At 37.3% G+C, this 22,923-nt stretch overlaps 1 protein-coding gene across 1 annotated transcript in view; it reads left to right on the top strand.

The window, feature by feature from the left end:
• The window catches only part of KIF6 (kinesin family member 6), a 421,803-nt gene that overhangs the window by 110,483 nt on the left and 288,397 nt on the right, over positions 1-22,923 (top strand). Inside the window, exon 6 of the mRNA XM_080807059.1 lies at positions 2,610-2,739. Coding sequence (XP_080663185.1) covers positions 2,610-2,739 — 130 coding nt within the window. The remainder of the gene's footprint in view (positions 1-2,609; positions 2,740-22,923) is intronic.

Genomic DNA, 22,923 nt, shown 5'->3' with positions numbered 1-22,923 from the left:
CCTGTGAAAAGACTAGCTTTTTAAAATTCACACTGATCTTGCCTATTAGTATAGTTATAGTTCAATATTAGTTCAATGTTAGGTATAGTTATAGTTCAATATTAGGTATAGTTATAGTTCAATATTAGGTATAGTTCAATGGTAACTTCCTGCAGCCTGTAAGATGAGCAATTTTCCCCTTTGGGCATGGGGTGGAACTGGGGGGAAAGTAAAGATAAAGAAACCCGAAATCTCCACCCCATGTATTTACCTTATAGGGTTATTAAAGATGAAGTCAGTGGCTTTCAATCTTGATTATACGGTAGACTCACTTGGAGTTTTCATGAGTTGTTTTTTTTTTTTTCCCCAGACCAGGCCCCCAGAACCATCAAATCAATATCTCTTAGGACGGGACCCAGCATCAGCTTTTTATTATTTGCTTTATAGTTCCCCAGGTCATTCCGATGTGCAGCCAAGATGAGAAAACTGGATTAAATGGAACAATGCTGGTGCCTGGCATACTTTGGGTGCCCAAAGAGCATGAGCATTCTCTTCTTTGAATCATTTCCTCCCCCAGCCACCCCTTTTCTGAACTTGCACAAGATAGTGCTGTCTCTGGCTTGGTCATTCAACGTGTATCACAGATGACTTGGCCTCAGAGTTAGAGAATTGATTTTTATCTCTGTGTTGAAAATAAACTCTCTTCTATTTTAATTCTGAATGTACCATTTCCTCCCTTGTTTCCTGTTTTTATCTTCCTTCCAGTATTACTTAATTTCTTGTATCCAGAAACAATGGATTTAGGAAGAATTCTGACTTCTGTGTCCCTAGTAATTGAATTTAGCTAAACCTTCTCGAGCACTTTAGAAAGTCAGGGTGGGTCTAAAGTTTAAGGAACAGAGAGGGTTCCTAAAAATAGACCACAATTCATCCATTTCAGTTAAAAATGCCTTCATGTTTTCCAAGCATTTTTCAACTCTTAAGCATTTTTAATAAGTTCACTTATGAATCTTGTTGAAAAATAAATAAAATACGCTTGTTTTCATTAAGGGAAGAGATCTTTTTCCATCTTAGTTGGTATTGTTGAAGGAGACAAAAAGGAGTCCAAAACTTGGCAAAGGACTACATTATTAGTGACATATTGGTCACAGATGTGCTGTGATAGAGCTACATTTTCTTCCGTCAGTTAGTATCTTACCCACAAACTACATATGAAAGCTCAGATGACCTCTTTACCAAACGGAAGGAAGAAAAATAATGATATTTGCAAATCTTTATTTATTTTATTTTTATTTTTATTTTTTTTAATTTTATTTATTTGACAGACAGAGATCACAAGTAGTCAGAGAGGCAGGCAGAGAGAGAGAGGGAAGCAGGCTCCCTGCTGAGCAGAGAGCCCAATGCAGGGCTCTATCCCAGGACCCCGGGATCATGACCTGAGCTGAAGGCAGAGGCTTTAATCCACTGAGCCACCCAGGTGCCCCACAAATCTTTATTTTTAAGGTATTCTAAATGTGATTTTATAGACAAGTGACACAAGTCCATTGGCTATTAATATTTTTAAAGGAGAAGTAATGCTAGATGATGCCAGCCTTCACTTAGTATCAATTCCGAATGCCTTAAGCAGTGCAGATAAGCCAAGGTACTTTTTGGCAGTACTAGTGAATTATAAGATTTTCTTTCCTTAACAATTCTTAAGAAAATCAAGGAGATGAAACTCGAGAGTCAGAAGGGAACTCTCTCTAGTAATTTTATTGCTTGAATCGGTGGGCCTTTGAAGCAGAGTATAGGGAGTTCACGTTGTATTCAGTTGCAGAAAGTCCTAAAAGGACTCCAAGGAGAGTATTGACAAGCCAACTCGGGAAGCAGGGTTAAGATTCACTTGGGAAGAAAATGATGTTGGCATCCCATGAAGGCAGTTGTAATAGATGAATGTAATCCCAGACCTAAAGCTTTGGCCATAAGGATGTAATGGAGGGAAATGCTATGTTATAAAAAAAAAAAATTTAGAAAAAAAGGATCAAGAAATACATTTGATGGACATGAAAATAATAATGACAAACTAAAACTTTATTATAAAACTTCTTGAGGATTTTAAAACTCATCTTGATAAGAAAACTAGACAAGGTAATAACTCCTGGAGAGATGACAGATACTTCAATTTCCAGCATGTTTAAATTGATGAGCTAACCAGTTTGAAAGGTTATGTAAATTGAAAGTGATATGAAATTGAACAAAAGGGAAAAATTAGGAGAAGAAGAATTAGTGCATTATCTAGGTAAGAAACTGAATTATGACAGAAAAAGCAATGTGGCCAACTTTTCTGATATATAGGTAGAAGGTTATTTATTTGCATTTTTAATTGAGCAACAATATGTATGGTTTAGTGATTATTGCAAAGACAGAAAGAGCTTGTGATATACTTTTCAGCCCCCAAACTATTTAATAGTACTATCAAGGGGATGTCGGTGTTTGATGTGAATCCAGTACTATATGCTGTCGTGTGTATTGTTTGAGTTTATAAATTCAAGATGTAGTACTCTACAGCATTTTAAAAATAAACCTATAAGAAGACCTCAAGTTCTTTTCATTCTCAAAGTCCCTTGTTTTGTTGCTTCCCATTTCCCTAGGAAAGTGACAATACTGGAGGACCCTGATCAGAACATTCATCTGAAAAACCTGTCTCTCCATCAGGCAGCCACGGAGGAAGAAGCTCTAAATTTGCTCTTCTTAGGAGACACGAACAGAATGATTGCAGAGGTAATAAACTTTTCTCTGCAAGTTGCTTTTGCATATTATAAGATCTAATAGAATTTTAGCGACAGCACAACCTTAAAAAGAATCTCATCCAAATCTCACTTATAGATAAGAAATCTTAGATTCAGAGAACTGAAACTTTCCCAAGGTCATTTGGCTTAGTTAATGAGCAGGGACTGAAATCTAGACTCGTAATTTTGATATTTTCAATTTTCTGCAAATTAGTTTGCAGATAACCAATGGAAACTCCTTAACTGTTTTAATCATAGGAATTTTTGCATAGTTTTTAAAATTTAAAAATACACAATTCATTATTCCTAACCTCAGATCATCCAAATATCGGCATATGTTTACATATCCATATATTTTCATGTATTTAGGGAATTAATAGTTATATGGCATTTAGAACAATACATGGAACATGAGATGGGCTGTATGTATTTGCCCCTGTTGTTGGCAGATTTGCAAATACTGCCATGGAATGTAGTAAGTATGCCTCAATGCAATATTTGGGATATACTTATACTAAAACTTACTTATTGCTAATCTTATATTTGGACTTAACTGGGTGCCTATATTTCACCTGGAAGCCCTACACAGGAGCCAGGACTGACTAAGCTTGGTCAGAGGCCCTGACCCCAACCAGTTACTGACTGAAGATGAATAGTCACAAATCTTTCACCCAGCAACAGTGAAGTAAAGGAATGGGTGTGGGGGGGGCGGGTATGGGAACAGTTCCCCAAATGAATAGCTTACTATTATCACTGGCATTTCCTTTTCTGTATATTTTTTAATTGAAATAGAGTTAACATGTGATATTACATTAGTGTTGGGCATACAACAAAGTGATTTGACAAGTCTGTATGTTATTCAGTGCTTGCCACCATGAGTGTGGTCACCATTGGCACCATGCAATGTTACTACAGTATTACTGACTATATTCGCTATGCTGTACTTTTCATCTCTGTGACTTATTTATTTTATAACTCGAAGTTTATACCTCTTAATCTCCTTCACCTATTTTGCCCATCCTCATTTACTTCCACTCTGGCAACCCACCAGTTTGTTCTTTGTATTTAAGAGTTCTTTGTATTAAGAGTCTATTTGTATTTAAGAGTTTTATTTGTTCATTTCATTTTTTAGATTCCACATAAAAGTAAGAGAACATAGGATTTGTCTTTCTGTCTGACTTACTTCACTTAGCATGATGCCCTCTAGGTTTATCCATGTTGTTGCAAGTGGCAAGATCTCATTCTTTTTAATGGCTGAGTGATATTCCATTGCTTCTACAGACCACATCTTCTTTATCCATTTATCTACTGGTGGACATTTGAGTTGCTTCCATATCCTGGCTATTATAAATAATGCTGCAATAAATATAGGGATGCCTGTATCTTTTTGAATTAGTGTTTTTTTGTTCTTTGGGTACATACTCAATAGTAGAATTACTGGATCATATGGGAGTTCTATTTTTAGTTTTTCAAGGAACCTCCATATTGTTTTGGAGTGGCTGCACCAGTATGCATTCCCACCAACAGTGCACAAGGGCTCCCTTTTCTTCACATCCTTTCCAATACTTGTTATTTCTTATCTTTTTGATACCAGCCATTCTGACAGGTGAGGGGTGATATCTCATTGTAGTTTTGATTTGGATTTCCCTCATGGTAAGTGATGACGAACATCATGTGTCTGTTGGCCATCTGTATGTCTTCTTTGGAGAAATGTCTGTTCATGTCTTCTAACCATTTTTTTTTTTTTGCATGTTAATTACTGAGCAAGCATGTTCTTTTTTTTTTCCTGCCCATTTTAAAATTAGATTATTTATTTTTTGGGTGTTGAGCTGTATCAGTTCTTTATATATTTTGGATATTAACCTTTTATCAGATTTATCATTTGCAAATATCTTCTCCCATTCACTAGGTTGCCTTTTTGTTTTGTTGATGGTTTCTTTTGCTGTGCAAAAGGTTTTTATTTTGGTGTAGTCCCAATAGTTTATTTTTACTTTTGTTTCTCTTGCCTGCGGAGACATATCCATAAATATGTTGCTAAGGGCAGTGTCCAAGAGATTACTGCCTATGTTTTCTTTTAGGACTTTTATGGTTTCAGGTCTCACATTTTGAGTTTATTTTTGTGTATGGTGTAAGAAACTGCTCCAGTTTTGTTCTTTTGCATGTAACCATCCACTTTTCCCAGCACCATTTGTTGAAGAGACTGCCTTTTCCCCATTCTATATTCTTGGCACTTTCCTTTTTAAACCATGCTCCCTGAGTTCCCTGTTTTACCTTGTCTTAAATAACAAGCAGTAGGTAAGGTTAGTAAGCAGGGAGGATAAGACGTCTGAGAAAATCTCTATCAAATGACTTTTTCTTCCTGTCCATTTCTACTTTCCAGATTGTACTGCTTTAGATATAAGATAAATAAATGGAAACCAAAATCAGATAGTGAAAGCGTGGTGCTGACATCTGTTATTCTGGATCCTTGGTTTTGCTATTTTTTTGTTTTGTTTTGTTTTTGTTTTCCAATTCTGCATGAATACTTTCCAATAGACTAACTTATATAGGTTGAGCTTATGTGCCACGTACAACATGGATTTAAGAACCTTGAAATTATTATTTTCATTTAAAGAAAGTTTTATGTATTTTTTAATTTCCAAATACCTTGTTTTGCTTTAATGTTTTGCATTTGTGTTTTGCTTCAACATTCATTGCCCATGTGATCATCCACCATGCTCTTATTTGTCATGATAATTGAAGCTTAAGAAATAAAAGCAGATTCAGAATTAGGGAGTATAATGACAAGAGATTTAGAATTCCTTACTAAAAATCCTCATTCTCCATACACAGTTTAAAAAAGAGCAAACCTAGAGATACAGGATATAACTGAGTCCTGGCCACCAACCGACTATGAAAGAGAGAAAAAGTTAATTCATACCTGCTGTTAGAAAACAAATAGAGAAACCTGTCCCTGCCATGATGCTAACCTTCCTCTAGAGGTGACTCATCCCTACAGAAACTGAGGCCTTCCCCTCACAATTACATTCTCTCATCTTGAATAGGTTACAGAGGGAGGGCTCCTGGCCCTGGTTCATCATGACCTCTATTATTTTAAAGCTTGGCTATTTGATATTTCAGAGTTATGCATTAACTTTAGCTGATGGCATATTTTCAGACTATTGTTTTCTAAAGTTTTGAGGACTTTAAACTTTTTGTGCCAGAGGATCTGTCATGTTCCACCACCTTATAGGATTCCAACAGTGTTTTCCTATTAGTGCTGAGTATCTAATAATGGTATCATATATAGCTAAAACCTGACAAAGTTCAATCCTAATGATGCTGGTTGTGCCTCATTTTTTTATATATTCATTGATTTTCTAGGTAAAGCCCAATTTCTTTTAAGCCAAGTCTGATGGGTTTTAGATGTTTCTCTGCTTGCTTTTTATTTTTTCTTTGGTAGTAATAGCCACCATGTTATATTGAGAACCTGCTCAATAGACTTGGCATTGCTGTGGACAATTTCTGTATGTATATATTATTTTTGGTTCTTATTTTATAGATGGAAACTGAGGCTACTTAGACTACTTACCCAAGGTCATACAACTAACTAGCAAGTGACAGGGTCATGGTTCATCTTCAAGTCTAACTGATTTATAAGCTTTTGCTCTTTCCTTTTATTACACCTCACAAGTACAATAATCAAAGTGACATACATCAACTTTTTCAAGGGAGGACATATTTCTGAGTTATTTAAAAAGTATAGCAGGTATTCAGTGCTTCAGTTTATCTCTTGAATTCATTGAAAGCAAATACATAAAAATATTAAAGGAAGACTAACTATCAATCCCTGGAAACACTTTATTATTCGGAGCCTCTAAAAAAGTATGTTTTAGATTACAACCTAGCTGTCAGAATATAATTTGTCAGCACAGAACGAGCTGACCAGGATAAAAAGAACACACTAATCATTTTTTTAAAATGAGGTTCCCAATTTCCCATTTATACAGAGACATCCAGAAGTTGTCATGGTAACCAGAAAACATTTGCAAAACAGAGCCTGAATCTGAGGGACACAGAGTGGAGCACTCTTTCCATCAGTGTTCTCTACCCCTAGCCAGCATTCTAAGGAAAAGTAATTACGAATAGCTTCATCCTCTTCTTATTTATTCAGAACTCCTAAATAATTTCTGTAATCCTACTAATATTTTGACTAAAATCTGATTATGTCCTTAGGGTAGGTTTTTAAAAAAATGGTTGACTTGCTGTGCCAAAGAGGATGAATTGTCAAAGCTGAACTGTGTGTAACCCAGTGTCAAAGCCCACCAGTAGCAAGTATGACTTGATCCTTTTCTATCTTATCACTGAAACGTTTCCATCAATTAATCAAATCTAATTGACCAAGACATTCTGCATTTGACTGTTAAGCCCTGCAAAGTCCTATCGCTGGGACCATTGGTTCAGCCCCACCCACAGTCTAGAGCATTCTGTGCCCCAGTGTAGCCTGAGGTAACTTGCACTAGAATACCCTGTAGTAGTCAAGAGACCTTTCTTGGATCTCATTTCTGATCGACGGATTCAGTATCTATGTGGTGGAGCCCAGGAATATACATTTTAGCCTTTTATTTCTTTTTGCTAGAACATATACAAAACTGTACTTTAAAAAAATTTCATTTGTCCCCCTGACTGGACTAAGCTCTTTCAGGGCCCAGATCTTTCTATATTTTCTTCATCTTTGGGTCCCCAGTACCTCAAGCACTGCCTGGCATACAGTAAGTGCTTACAGAAATGCTTAATGAATGCAAAATCTGCAGGTCTAAAATTTTTAATTTAATTTCATTTAATTTTAATTCCAGTATAGTTAGCATACAGTATTATATTTGTTTCAAGTGTACAATATAGTAATTCGATACTGTCATACGTCATCTAGTGCACATCAGGACAAGTGCACTCCTCAGTCCCCATCACCCAAACCCCCACCCTCTCCCCTCTGGTAACCATAAGTTTGTTCTCTATAGTTAAAGAGTCTTTTTCTTGGTTTGTCTCTCTCTCTTTTTCCCCTTTGATCATTTGTTTTGTTTCTTAAATTCCGCATGTGAGTGAAATCATATGGTATTTGTCTTTCTCTGACTGACTTATTTAGCTCAGCATTAAACTCTCTGGCTCCATCCATGTTGTTGCAAATGGCAGGATCCCATTCCTTCTTATGGCTGAGTAATATCCCATTATACTTCTGTACTACCTCTTCTTTATCTCTTCATCAGTCAGTGGACACTTGGGCTGCTTCCCTAATTTGACCATTGTACATAATGCTGCTAGAAACATACTAGTGCATATCTCCCTTTGAATTAGTGTTTTTGTATTTGGGGGGTAAATACCCAACATTGCAATTACTGGGTTATATAGTAATTCTATTTTTGACTTTTTGAGGAACCTCCATGCTGTTTTCCACAGTGACTGTACCTGTTTGCATTCCCACCAACAGTGCATGAGGGTTCTTTTTCTCTACCTCCTCACCAATGCTTGTTGTTGTTTTTGTGTTTTTGATTTTAGCCATTCTGATATTTTACAGTTTTGATTTGCATTTCCCTGATGATAAGGGGTGTTGACCAACTTTTCTTGTGTCTGTGGGCCATCTGTACGTCTTCTTTGGAGAAATGTCTGTTCACATCCTTTGCCCATTTTTTAATTGGGTCATTTGTTTTTCAAGTGTTGAGTTGTATCAGTTCTTTATCTACTTTGGATACTAACCCCTTATTGGGTATGTCATTTGCCATCTTAGCATTTTAAATGTGCTCAGGCTAAACTTGGGGACAGTTTGGGTTTTATCATTAAGAAGCTGGTTGAAACCCACTCTCAGATAAGTATGTGGCCAAGTCCATATTCCACACCCTTGCTGACACCACAAAATTTGAAAGTTCTGCTAATTTGGTAGGCAAAAAAAACCTCGTTTTAATTTATTTACCATTTGCATTTCTGTGTTTGTTTATGTCTTCTAATTGCTTTTCTTTTGGAGTCTTAGGGTAGGTCTGGTTGATTTGTTGACTCCATGAGGGCTGGGACTTGGTCTTGTTCACATCCATGATACCTAGAAACAGAACCTGACATACAATAGGTGCTCAGTAAATAATCGTTGAATGAATGAACATTAAAGATAATAACTTTTTGCCCTTGTCATATATTTAGCAAATATTTTTAAATTTTACAAATTTTCTTTTGGTTTTTCTTTCTTCGCCTTCTTCTTTTTTTTTTAACTGTAGTTAAGTGGGTCTTTTTATTTTATGGTTTCTGTGTTAGATGCCATACTTAGACATGCAGTAGCTCATTGATGAATAATTCTACTTAAATAGAAAGCATTTTGTTTTTTTAAATTGAAATTTTATGCCCAGTAGCATCTACCCCATTGTTCACATTTTGACCTGGGACATGGAAAGGGATGATAATCGTCAGGATGGAGCAGATCTTATCAAAGATAGGATGAGAAAAGAACACTTTGTGCCAACATTAGGAATGTCCAGGGTCCCACTGGTCAGGTGGTTTGCTTTCTTCCCCTTCCTTTCCTGAGTGAACCATCAGGTAAGTTCTTCCAGTTCTTCCACACTTTAGTTTCTTCACCATCACTGGCATTCCTGCCAGGCAGTGGTGTAGTGCATGGGTTTTGGAGGTGACCACCTATTCCACTCCTGGCTCCACCTTGATGGGTGTATGTCCTTGGACAAGTCAGTGACCCGATGTGAACCCAGTTTCTAACCCGTATAATGGGTACAATGATACCTACTTTCTAGGGTTATAGTAAGAATTAAATAACATTTGGAAAGACCTTAAAAGTTTCAGCTAACAACTATTTAAAGGTAAGCCTGCCTGCCTATTCAACTCTGTTCTCTCAGCACCTGGCAACTATCGATCAGTCATTAATTAATTACTTAGTTCCATTACTGGGGAGAGGAAGATTTGGTGATTTTAGGAGAGAAGACCTACAATCTCAGGCCCAGAATCGAAAGTGGTTTTATGGTACACCATGCCTATTGGAGAATACAGGGTACATCCCAAACAACTTTGACTTTTTAAAATTTGTGATACTCCAGACCTTTTGGAAGAGATTACTTTCCAAATAATCAGCCTATCAACAATGTTTATGGGATTTAGAAATCATTTTGCCAGGAGATATTAGTGGTCCTTCTACCTAATTCTTTGCTTGAAATAAAAAAGATAGATTTATCTGAGTTGCACTGATACGTTTTCTAATTTCTCAGACTTTGCACATTATCCAACTTGTGGAGTGACTGTTGGATCCTGTGGAAGTGCAAAGCCAGCTGGGAGATAGGGCGTAAGTGGAGTTGGTCCACTGGCATTGGACATGTAATCTAATAACATGAGGACAGCAAAGGAAAGAAAGAGCAGTTTTAGTGTGTGATTGTGTTTGCTAACAACCTTCTAAGCCTTGATCTGGTGTGGTGTGTGTGGGAAACAAGAGGATTTAGGTTGCACTTAGCATTCTGGGATCTTATTCTGCAAGACTGTTAGAAGGAACACTGACTAACACATCCCCACTGATTTTTGTTTGAAAGATATATTAATTGTATGTAATTAGCAAGTTTATTCCAAGATTTGTGTGGCTGGGAAGAGCAAAAAACAGCATGCAAACTACATATTGATCCTGCTCTTTTTTTTTTTTTTAAAGATTTTATTTACTTATTTGACAGAGACATAGTGAGAGATGGAACATAAGCAGGGGGAATGGGAGAGGGAGAAGCAGGCTTCCCACCGAGCAGGGAGCCCAATGCCGGGCTCGATCCCAGGATCCTGGGATCATGACCTGAGCTGAAGGCAGATGCTTAACCACTAGGCCACCCAGCTGCCCTTGGCCCTGCTCTTATTATAAAAATAGCATCTCTTATTAGTAGGTCTCTACAGACAGGTAGAAGCCTCAGTAGATGTGTTAAGAATTCTAATGTCTTCTCTTATTCACTGAAGGAAGGAAACTTCAATTTTGAGTACTTACTATATGTCAGGCATTTCTTTCTTTTTCTCATATTTTATATATGAGATATATAATTTCTTAAAGATAGTGATTCTTTGTTATAACATAGTTTACATTCTGCTCTCATCTAACCTGATAAGTCGTATTACATAAACTGTGAGTTTTGAGATCTAAACTATTTATTAAAATAAATGAAGGGGTCTGGTACAGCCATTATTAGAAAGTTAAAAGACACATATTCAATATACATGATAAGAGAAACATAATTTTTTTTCTGAGAAACATAAATTTTGACTTAAAAGTTTAGCTCCGAAGTTTCTCCTGATCTTTCAAATTCTCATTTGTGATTAAACGAGGAGAAGAAAGTAATTTTTGCCCTACTCCCTGTTATTGAAATTCCCCAACAGCAGCAACAAAATATAAAAACAGAGGGGATAAAAAGCCATCTTCAGTGAAAAAAGAAAATAGCAATACCCTCAAACCATGAGGAAAGCTGCCAAATATTATGAAATTTGAATTATGGTGAGGGAAGGTGCTGAGAGCCAACACATTTATCCTCCAACCTCAGGCAGGATACAGTTTCCCCTTAAAGAAAGGGTCACAATTCTCAAACGCAAATCCAGTGATCCTTTGGTTACAGTGATGAGATTTAAGAACACAGGCAAGTATAGGGGAGGGGGCAGTATTAGACACATATTCATTCTACACTATGAAAGGTGGATCCAAGGAAGAAGCCTGAAAGATGGGTCATTTTTATGATCAGCGGTCTTGGCTCATGGCCAGAAAGATGGTGTTTGGTGAATGGGGTTCAGAGAGTTTGTGACTTAAGGGGTTGTACCATCCCAGACCTCTTTGGGTAAAAAATCAAGGAAACTATATACTCTTCAGGCTCAAAATATAACAGATATAAAGTAGAAGTATTCAGGGCACAAACTTAATTTGAATGTTCCCTCACCTGTCCCCTAGACTATTCTTTAAAAAAAAAAAAAAATGGATGTATTCAGAGGTAAAATTATCAGAAAGAAAGCAGGCGAAGGGGGGCGCCTGGGTGGCTCAGTCAGTTAAGCATCTGCCTTTGGCTCAGGTCTTGATCTGAGTCCTGGGATCAAACCCTGCATAGGGCTCCCAGCTGAGCAGGGAGCCTGCTTCTCCCTCTCCTTCTGCTGCTTCCCCTGCTTGTGCTCGCGCACTCTCTCTCTCTCCCCACCCCCCCTCAACAAACAAACAAATAAATAAATAAAATCTTAAAAAAAAAAAAAAGAGAGAAAACAGCTGAAGACTTATCCATGTATGTGGAATAGGGTGGAGGATGGCTAAGGAACATCTATTTGAAGGCTAATTACATCAGGGAGCAGGGGAAGTATACTTCACACTCTTAAATATGTTATCTCCAGGTAATCTGTGTTTAAAAAAAAAAATAGCTCTAAAATATAGAAGGGATTACAAGAGAAGAAGATGAAAAGCAAACCTGGAGAACTCAGAGAAGAAAAGACAAAGAAGAAAGCCATTGTAAAGATGAAAGTGCCATTAGAAACAAAAAAGGAGGAAGAAGAGGATGAGGAAGCTGAGGATGGGAAAGAGAAAAGAAGAGGAAGAAATGTGATGGAGAAATAAGGATACAAAAAATGAGAAAAGGTGCCACCTAGGAAGAGAGCTCAGCAAGCCCTGGGAGCTGCCAGTCTCCAGAGGCAGATCTCACCCAGCCAAGGCAGTGGCAAGAGATGGGAGGGCGTGAGCAAGGGAGAAGCCAGAGGATTTCTCCCCCTCCCTGACTTCTCCAGTTAGATGCCCGCAAAAAAGGGGTCCTTGGGAAGATGCCACTTTTAGGGCTCAACATCTCTGTGGTACAGGAACACTAACAACAACAACAACAAAACAAAAAAAAAAACAGAGGGAAGGGAGGAATGGATCAGAGGGTAAAGAGGCCTGGGATTAGCCCCTGAGTAAAAGTATTTCTATAAGACACTGAGATAATAGCTCAGATAGATTGCTTTTGGCTTATCTTACAAATCAGGAATACACATGGGGGAACTGGCAGGAAGTCCATGTTGGCTGTGGTTTTAAGCACAGAAGCTATTCGTTTAACATTTCTTGCTGATAGATTTTTTTATTTTTTTGGCAGGCTAACTTTTGTATCTATTCCTTATATCCGTTCAAGCTCCGAGGGAGGAGACAGGGGGCTTATCAACCACCCAAAAACCTTCAGCAAGTAATTTGATCATGTTTTGGGTATGCCATTTGGAGTCTTGTTGTAACAGCAAGAGATCTTCATGACCATAGAGAGAACTGTAGAATCTTCAAAATGTGGAAAAAATATTGGACTATAAGACAGAATGAAATAATGTATCTAGGGGCGCCTGGGTGGTTCAGTGTGTTAAGCCTCTGCCTTCAGCTCAGGTCATGATCCCAGGGTCCTGGGATCTAGCCCCACATCGGGCTCCTTGCTCAGCAGGGAGCCTGCTTCCCTCTCTCCCTCTGCCTGCCTCTCTGCCTACTTGTGATCTGTATCTCTCTGTCAAATAGATAAATAAAATCTTAAAAAAAAAAAAAAGGAAAGAAATAATGTATCTAATAGTAGCCTTCTGTGCTTCCAGAGTTCTTCTGTTAGCTGAGTGACACTATCCTCAAATTCATGTCTGTTACTCACCTTGATGTCTGACCTTAAACGTCGCGTTGAGAGTTATCACACTCAATCAGATGGGATAAACTTCTTTATTTATAAAGAATTCATATTTATATACGAATGTATATCTGAGTTCTGCTTGGCATGTTATCAGTACTGATCTCGTTGTCAATACACAGGATAGGAAAGGGTATTTTCAGCTTACCTATAATCTCAAGCTATATAATGTGTATAAAATAAGTTTTCTCTAAAGACAAATCCACTAATTGTTGTCAAATTCTTGAGATCATTAGTCTTTTGGGCCCCATAATACTGTTGTTCCAGTTATGTGTATGGTCACACTTGGAAATTGTTAAGCCAGACTGAATTTTAAAAGGAAAAGAGAAAAAATTAAATTCAATTTAAAAGTTGCAAAATGTGCTAGATAACAGGGATGAGTTACTTATTGGCATCAAAGAATAAATTTAGCTATGATTCTTCTTGCAGTCAAGTAAAAAAAGGGGTGGACATCGGGGAATATTTGGGGTCATAATTTCTATTGTTCAGAGAGCAGACCTTTACTCTGGCGATGATATGATGATACCTCGTTCAAGGATGATAAAAAGAGAATATAGTTGGACAGAATTCTGATTCAAGATATGGGTAAAATTCCTTCTCAGTTTGCATATGTGCCAATTTTAGCATACTTAGCTTTTTATATAAATGTGCTTGACTTTCACTGTCAAATTGACATTTCCTTGTCAAATCCTGAAGAAATGACCCTTAGGGAGGCAATCTTCTGAATTCTGATATCTAACAGAGGAAGAACCATCCCTAATTCTGACATTTAGTTTTCTTAAAACTAAGTCACCTAATTTCCATCTTGGAGGATGTGAAAGTTAAAAAAAAAAATCCATCAAATTGATTCCAGACTTGTTAGGAGGGATATATAATAAAATATAATAGTCTATTCTTATCAGAAAAGTAAATTATACTTGCTAGAATGTTCTTATTATATGTTCCAGGTTGCTCCAAAGCTTGCTTTTAAATTTTACACAAAATTGGTGTCTAAATCTGTCTAAATCTGCCTAATCTGTCTTTCTCCTTTACAAAACTATTTGGACAATATGCAGGGCCTAGAAATCCCACAACTAGGGAAAATTGACTTCTTTTCTAAAATCCAGGGATCTTATAAAGGGGAAACTCTGAAAAACAAGCAGTTTAGGATCATTAATTCCAACAGAAGTTTCTCTAATTGGAGATATTTTGCTGCTAGGCACTATGGTCTAAACCAGCCTCAGGAGGGATCAAGGCCGGTGTTTATAGTGTCAGGTGCTGTACCACCAGGCTTGTTCAGGCCTCCCTTCAGTCTGAGTTAGTGTACATCAAAGGCGTAGCGGGCCTCCTAATCCAACCCATTTGCTATTGGAAGAATTAGACAAGGAATCATTTAACCAGTGGGGGGGGGGGAGTAGGGAGTGTTTCAACCTGAAATGCTGGGGTAACCTAGAGAACACATAGAAGTTAGTATTTCCAGTCTTCAATTCAGATAGAATAAATGAGCAGAGGAACAGATCAGTTAGGCTATCTAGCTAGAAAGTATTATCAAACAAGGAGAATTGGAGTGAAAATCTGAATTCTGGATTCTGTGTGCACTTTTATCCTTAGTTGGTTTGCTTTAAAAAATCTCAAGTGTATACATTATATACTCTGTTCAGTCTAAGAGATTTTCTTCATCTGACTTGTTCTAGTGTAGTGGAAATTCTTGTTGAGATATTTCACTCCAAAATAGAGGGGTGATTGAAAAAAAATAATAATTTGGTACACAGGAATGGAATATAAGTTTTTAAGAAATAAAGTAGTATTCAAAAGATCCTAGACATAATGGTATATGTAATTTAAAGAGATTATTTGAATTATTGTAGACTATATTATCTATAATCATTTTGACTGAAGACATATTAATTAAAAGAAAAATTTTTTTTACCAAAAGCATAGTAGTATATTATGTAAACACAAAACAGTATTTTACTTATCAATTCTTGCCCATAAAATCAAAATGTTCAACCTTGAAAATGGTCACACACAAACTCACACACATACACACATACAATGACACACACACACATAAACCCTGTTGTGAAATAATGAAAAAAAAAAGTGAAAATTTTAATTCACAGGGAATCCTTGTTGATCTGCCAAAAAGAATATGTGTAACAACAACAACAAGAGAATATATGTAATGAAATAATTGGGCATCAGGATTGGTTGTTGTACATCTGCAGAATCCAAAAAGGAAGATGAGGGGTGCTAGGGTGGCTCAGTCAGTTAAGCATCCAACTCTTGATTTTGGCTCAGGTCATGATCTCAGGACCCTGGGATCAAGCCCTGTGTAGGACTCTGCACTCAGCAGGAGTCTGCTTCAAGATTCTCTCTCTCCCTCTCCCCCTACCTCTATGCCTTCTCACACTCTCTCTCTCTGAAATAAATAAATAACTTTTTTGTTGTTGTTTGTAATAAGGGACGGTGAATGAACAGCCTTTTGAAAATGTTCATCAGTGTTGCCTGATTCTTGTCGCTAAACCATTTCTTTTCAAAAATTTCTTTCAGCCTACCAAAGTCTCCTGCTTTGTAGAAAATGGTTCTTCTTCAATGAAATTTGAGATTTTTATACTTACGAAATAGTTTCTAAGAGTGGTATCCCAGCCAGAGCCAGTAAATGGCTTGGAAGGCCGGAGAAGGAATTTTAGTCTTCACTGTGGGCATGTGATATTTTCTTGATTTAATGCTATATTATGTAAAACACTCTGCAAAAGCAGTTTCTTTTATTTTTTTAAAAGATATTTTATTTATTTATTTAAGGGAGAAAGTGCACGCACAAGCAAGGGAGAGCCGCAGAGGGAGAGGGAGAAACAGGCTCCCCTCTGAGCAAGGAGCCCAACGCAGGACTTGATCCTAAGACCCTGGAATCATGACCTGAGCTGGAGGCTTAACTGACTGAGCCACTCAGGTACTCCTGCAAAAGCAGTTTCAAGTACCACTCCTCAGTCACATTGCTGCTCCAAGCCCTTCTTCATAGACAGTTTGAAGTCCCCATTGTCTGACAGGGTCATTTTTGAGTCACCTTTCATAATGTGCACTGCTTTTTATACCGTGCAAAGTGGTCTGGCCACTAAACACTCATAGAGCACACCATCACCCCTCACTGCCCACTGTAGCAATTATTCATATGTTATAATTTTTTAAATGGTGAACATTTAAAAATCCATTTGGAACAATCAATCCTTTGAATTTTTCCAGATTTTGGATATTAATGATCTTCTGCTATATGCACAAATGTTAAATGTCCTTCCTGAACACAATGGCTAATGCCAACTGTGAATAGTCCAAGGGAATTCATGAAGATAAATGAATTTTGAGTTGGCTTATTTGGGAAGCACGAAAAGGGCATACTTTTCCAGTAAGAAATGCTAGGTGATACTTGAATAGCAAGAAGACATTCTAGGTAAGAGAAAAGGCAGTAGGAGATATAGAGGGTAGTGGGAGAGCTCTGGAATCAGGCACAAAAAATAATGGAAGCCCAAGAGAGGTAGACAGATTTGAGTTGGTCTTACTTTTTCAAATCATCCTAATTTTTAGACTTAAATGAGTTATATTCCATGGACTTAGAGTTTGAGGGGGAGAAGGAGTTTTCAGATGTGGTCTCCAAATGGTACGGAGACTTTTAGAAATTATGGAGTATGTCATAGAGATTCCAGAAAGCTAGAAATGAATAAGGTCAGCGATCAAACAAGTATTTTTGAACACATGTTATGTTATGCTAGGGTCACAGTTATGAATAAGACATAGTCTCAGCCTGAAGGAACTCAGAATCTGGGTTGGAGGAGGAAGTAGAGAGCCTTTGTTAGAAGAGGTAACCATTCAGACAGACCTTATTATGATGAATATATAAGGGACCCAGTGAGCCTGGGTTTTTAGACACTTGCCTCCTAAAAGAAAGTCATCTATTTTTAACTTTTACAAAAAGGAAAACATATTTGGAAAATGGCAAGTTGATTTTTTTAAAAGATTTTATTTATTTATTTGATAGAGATCACAAGTAGGCAGAGAGGCAGGCACAGAGAGAGAGGAAGGGAAGCAGGCTCCCTGCTGAGCAGAGAGCTGATGCTGGGCTCCATCCCAGAACCCTGGGATCATGACCTGAGCAGAAGGCAGAGGCTTTAACCCTTTGAACCACCCAGGTACCCTGCAAGTTGATATTTTTGACACCAAGTCCTAAGATAAGAATCTGATCAAGGATTCTTAAATAACTGTCAGTAAGCAATTAGGAAAGAGTCAACATTGATTCACCCTAAACTAATTCCATTCACTTTTTTGATAAGGTTATAAAAATTCATAGATCAAATGAATCCAATTTATTTAATAAAGTCTCTCAAAATATCCTTGGGGATATAAAGAGAAATTGAAGGTATATGAAAATACTTGGGTTAAAGCCAATTGGAAAATGTCTAAAACTGTTGCCTAACAGGACAGAGAGAAGGAGTATTTATGGAGTGTTGTTGTTCTGCTCTATTAGATATCTTACAAATTATTTGGATAAGGATATTTTCATTTGTAGATAGCAAAAATTGCAAAAAAAAAAAATCAGTTCCAGAAATATCTCAAGAGATTATAACATTCTAATGAGATCACTCATCAAAGAAATGTGTGTGTATGTGCATGTGCGTGTGTGTGTGTATGTGTGTGTGTGTGTGTTTCCCAAACAAATTCCATAGCATGGGTAAAAAGGTAGAGCAAATATTGTAGAATACTTTAAGTGCTATTTACTGGCAACACAAGATTTAGAATGCCCCGATTCCAATGTCCTCTGCTGTGGTAAGGCTATATTAGAGAGAATATAGGCAATTCAGGGTGTCACAGCACCTGCTATATTTAAAAAAAAGATTTTGAGTTACAGCTGCTTGAGAAACATTTGAAGGAACTAGAGATATTTAGTCTTAGGGAGTGTGATAGTTCAATTCAGGGATGTAGGTAGAATTGACATAATCAAATGTATCTTTTAAAAATACTACTCTGTCTGGAAGGTAGAGAACAATCAGAGGAGACAAGAGTATATAGCAGGAGACTAATAAGGAGACAATGTCATGACCTGGGTGAGAGATAAAGGATATTTGGAGACAAATTGGGGTAAATTCAACAGGAATAGAATGGATTGGATACCCATGTGTAGGACACAGAATGAGGAAAAGTGATGAGGTGGTTTGGGGGGAGCATTAGGTCCAAGATGCTGGCAAGTCATTTTAGAGACAATTATCAGTCGAGCTCATAGACATTCTAATCTAGTGTACAGAGAAATTGCGGTTGGAAATAAGGCTATGGGAGGCATCTGAATTGGGTGAATATCAGCAGGGATGGACATTTATATGATCTCACTGTAGCTCTTTGCAACAAAACAAGTCTTTTGTTTTAAGATTTTATGTATTTATTTATTTATTTAGGAGAGAGAGAGAGAGTATGCAAATGGAGGGAGGGCAGAGGGAGAGGAAGAAAGAGAATCTCAAGCAGACTCACTGTTGAGCATTAAGCCAGATGCCAGGCTCGATCTCATTACCCTGAGATCATGACCTGAGCAAAAACCAAGAGTGGGGCGCTTAACCAGCTGAGCCACCAAGACATCCAGCAAAGCGAATCTTATTATGGCATTGCAAGGACATGAAAACCAAAATTAAATTTGCTTAAGATTTCAACGCTAGTGAGTGACAGAACCAGGAGTTGAAACCAGGTGTTCCAATACCAAAATCTAAAATCATTGGTATGTAACTTTTAATCACACTACAGTGTCTCTCCCATGATAATCAAAGCTATGGAAGAACTCTCCAAGGGGAAAAAATATGATGAACACAGCAATGGGATATGCCTATTTTATGTATTGGAAAGAAAAGGATACAATAAAGGAAAAAGACAACAGAAAGTGCCAGAACACAAGGAGCCTGGGTAGCTCAGTTGGTTAAGCTTCTGACTCTTGATTTTGGCTCAGGTCATGATATCAGGGTTGTGAGATTGAGCCCAGTGTTGGGCTCTGAGCTGGGTGTGGAGTCTGCTTAAGGTTCTTTCTCTCCACCTGCCCTTTCCTCCCCCCCAACCCCTCCTACCGTCCCCTGCTCATGTGAGTTCTCTCTCTCTCTCTCTCTCTCTCACTCTCAAGAGAAAAAAAAAAAAATTCCAGAATAATGTTTGATTATAGAAACCAAGGAGGGGCAGGGTGTCTGGAACTTCCAGAATAAGGGAATGGTTAGCATTCTTAAGTATTACCTAAAGGATCAGGATGCTCAGTTCTGAGAACAGACCACTTTATTGAACATTTGCCTTTTTCTCATCTTTCACTCTCATTTTTCTTGTTTTGTCTTTAGCTCTTGAACTAGATTATAAATTCCTTGAAGGCAAGGTCTATGTCTTACTTTCCTTCTAGTCTTTGTGCTGCCTGATGCAGAGCTGTAGCCATAGACTGATATGAAATGTGAAAGCTCTCTCCATGCAGATGATTAATCATCACTAAAATTTTTCCAGAGACATAGGCTCTAGTGCCAAGAACACATTTGTTTAAAATGTGCGCTTAAATTTGAATGAATCTGCCTAAATGGTGCCATCTGTTCTTAGGCAGTTTCAGAAATGTTTTAATACAATTTTACTTTTGAAAGGGCAAACGTAGGGGCATGCCTATGAGACATAAAGACACCCCTAAACAAACACAGAGCAGACACCAGCACATTCAATCACACTTAAAACAGCTACACATAAAGAATGTTCTCTGAGGTTTAAGAAAATTTTAGCTGAGAGGACACCAACTACTACTTCATGCAGGAAATATTTATGAGAAGTTACAAAATTGTAGGCATGGACTCCGACAGCATTTTAATTACAGACTCCAGAAATACAATTTAATTTGATGTAAATCTCACATTCCTTTGAAATGGGCACGCTCTTCCATTATTTGCTAATGGCCACATTTTACTGTGATTTCAATACATCCACATAGAAGCTGAAGACAGCCGCTGGGGATAGTCTCCGTGTTACTCATTTATATCGATCGTCAATTTGACTTTTGTGACAGTACTGTAGGATTTATTGTTGTGCGAATATAACAGTGAAATGAAACCCATGTTTAAGTTCTGCAAATAACTTCCAGTCACTTTCAAGACACCTCAACTTAGGTTCTAAATTTGAGTTTGCGGTTTTTCAGGCACAGTTATTTGCCGATCCACTTCAGCAAGCAAAATCACACACTGGCCAGATCTGGGTATAGTTATTGTGGCAACGAGTAATGGGTCACATTTTCAGCCTATTTAACTCACTGTCTACATCATCACCAAAACAATGTCAGTATTTTGACATCTGTGTATTTTGGTACTTGGTATAAATCAACAATGGATTATATATCAAGAACTTATATTTACAGAAAGAAATTTCTGGTTAAAATAGCATCCAAGGGGTGCCTGGGTGGCTCAGTCGGTTAAGCGTCTGCCTTCAGCTGAGGTCATGATTTCAGCGTCTTGGGATCAAGCCCCAGGGTGGACTCCCTGCTCAGTGGGGAGTCTGCTTTTCTCTCCCTCTGCCCCTCCCTACCTCTTGTGCTCTCTCTTTCTCTCTCAAATAAATAAATAATAAAATAAAATAGAATAGCATCCAAGTGTGTTACCCAAATACATGTGCATCCATATGGAAATTCTTTCATTAAATCCCATTTTGCAGAGGTAGAAAGATGAACATATTTACTTACGTGAACATTCATTTGGAATATTTTTAGATGATTTTTTATTTTTAGGTATCAGAATTTGCTTCTGATCATTTTAAATACATAGGCTATTACACATACACTTGAAGTCCTCTTGTTGGCCTTTTGCTTTGTATCCCTCACAAAAGCAACTCTTATCATTAATTTGCTATGTCTTTCCAGTCTGTATTTTTATACTTTAATGACCTAAGTTATAGAGCCATGAACAAATCTTTTAGATAGCATTGCTTTTTTGGTTACCTAAGTTCTATCATAGATATCACTTTGATCATCTTATTTTACATCATTCTTTAATATGCTTTTATTTCTTCAGCGTTTCAGAAACCCCATCTGCCAAACGGTGCTTCATTTTAACTTCTCTATAGTTTGAATTATCCCAGTGTATTCATCTTTTCCACCACAGATGTTCATTTACGTGATACATCTTGCACCACTTTCTTGCTATCCCCAAACAGTATTGTAGTGAATGTTCATATGTGTGTGCATCATCCACACTTTTCTCTCTCCTAGTATTCCTTGTTCCAAATTTTCTCTCCAGGAAATACACCTCATAGTCTGCAGCTGGGTTGTGGGTTTTATGCATCTACAACATTAACCACATATTGTCAAATTGCTTTCAAAATGGGTTCTTAATTTATGTTGTCACCAGCAGTATATAAAAGTTCCTGTTTCCTTGTATCTTTACAAACCTTATCTTGTTAGACTTTGTTTCTTTAAAATATTGCCAGTCTGATGGATGTGAATGAAATAGTTTATCATCTTGGCTTGAATTATTTGTCCTGATTATCTGTGAATTTGAGCATTTTTTTAAAATACTTATTGACCATGTTCAGATTTCCTCTTTATGGGTTGCCTATTCATATCCTTTGCTCATTTTTTTCTGAGTTGTCTTTTTCATATCGACATGTGGGAGTTCTTTATTTCAAATATTAATATTTTGTTAGCCATATGGATTGCAAATGTCATTTCCCAGTCTTCTTTGTGGTAGATTTTATCACCCAGAAGTTCTTCAATTTTGGATAATTTGGTCAAATACTTTGAATCACTTCATTTTTGTGTTTAATGTCTTATCATAAAAGATCCGTTACTGGGGCGCCTGGGTGGCTCAGTTAGTTAAGTTGCTGACTTGTGATTTGGGCTCAGGTCGTGGTCTCATGGTTCATGAGATTGACCCCGTGTCAGGCTCTGCACTCAGTGGCAATCTGCTTGAGATTCTCTCCCTCTGCCTCTCCTCAAATAAATAAACAAATCTTTATTTTTAACGAAAAAAGATCCATTATTACCTTGGGTTGACTCTGATATGCTTCCATATTTTCTTATATTAATGTTAAAATTGTATTAGTTTACACATAAGTCTTTAATACATTCTGGACTTTATTTGTGTGTCTGGTGTGAGAAAGAAAATTTATTATTTTTTTTTTTAGGATGGAGAGCTGGTTATTACTGCACCATTTATTAATTAGTCCATCCTTTCTCCACGGTGCTCCGTGTCTCCTCTATCCTATACAGAGTGCCTACACGAGCGCAGCCTGTTTTACTGACTGTGTTATCTGTTCCTACAGCAACACCACACTGTTTTAATTACTGCATTATGATATACCCTGATGTACAGCAGGATAAGTTGCCTTCTCATTCTTCTTTCACAGAATTATTTTTGTTATTTTTTAAATATTTGCTCTTCCATCTGTGTTTTAGAATTGATTTGTTTGTTTTGTTCCACAAACATAATGTGTGGTATTTTTATTTCAATTGCATTGAATATATAGGTTAATACAGAGAAATTAACATAGAGATGAATTTTTAGTTTTCCCATCCCGGACAT

Source organism: Martes martes (genome assembly GCF_963455335.1).
Source record: "Martes martes genome assembly, chromosome: 6".
Taxonomy (NCBI): domain Eukaryota; kingdom Metazoa; phylum Chordata; class Mammalia; order Carnivora; family Mustelidae; genus Martes; species Martes martes.
Note: the sequence above shows the minus strand (reverse complement) of the source record. Positions and strands in the feature narration are given on the sequence as shown.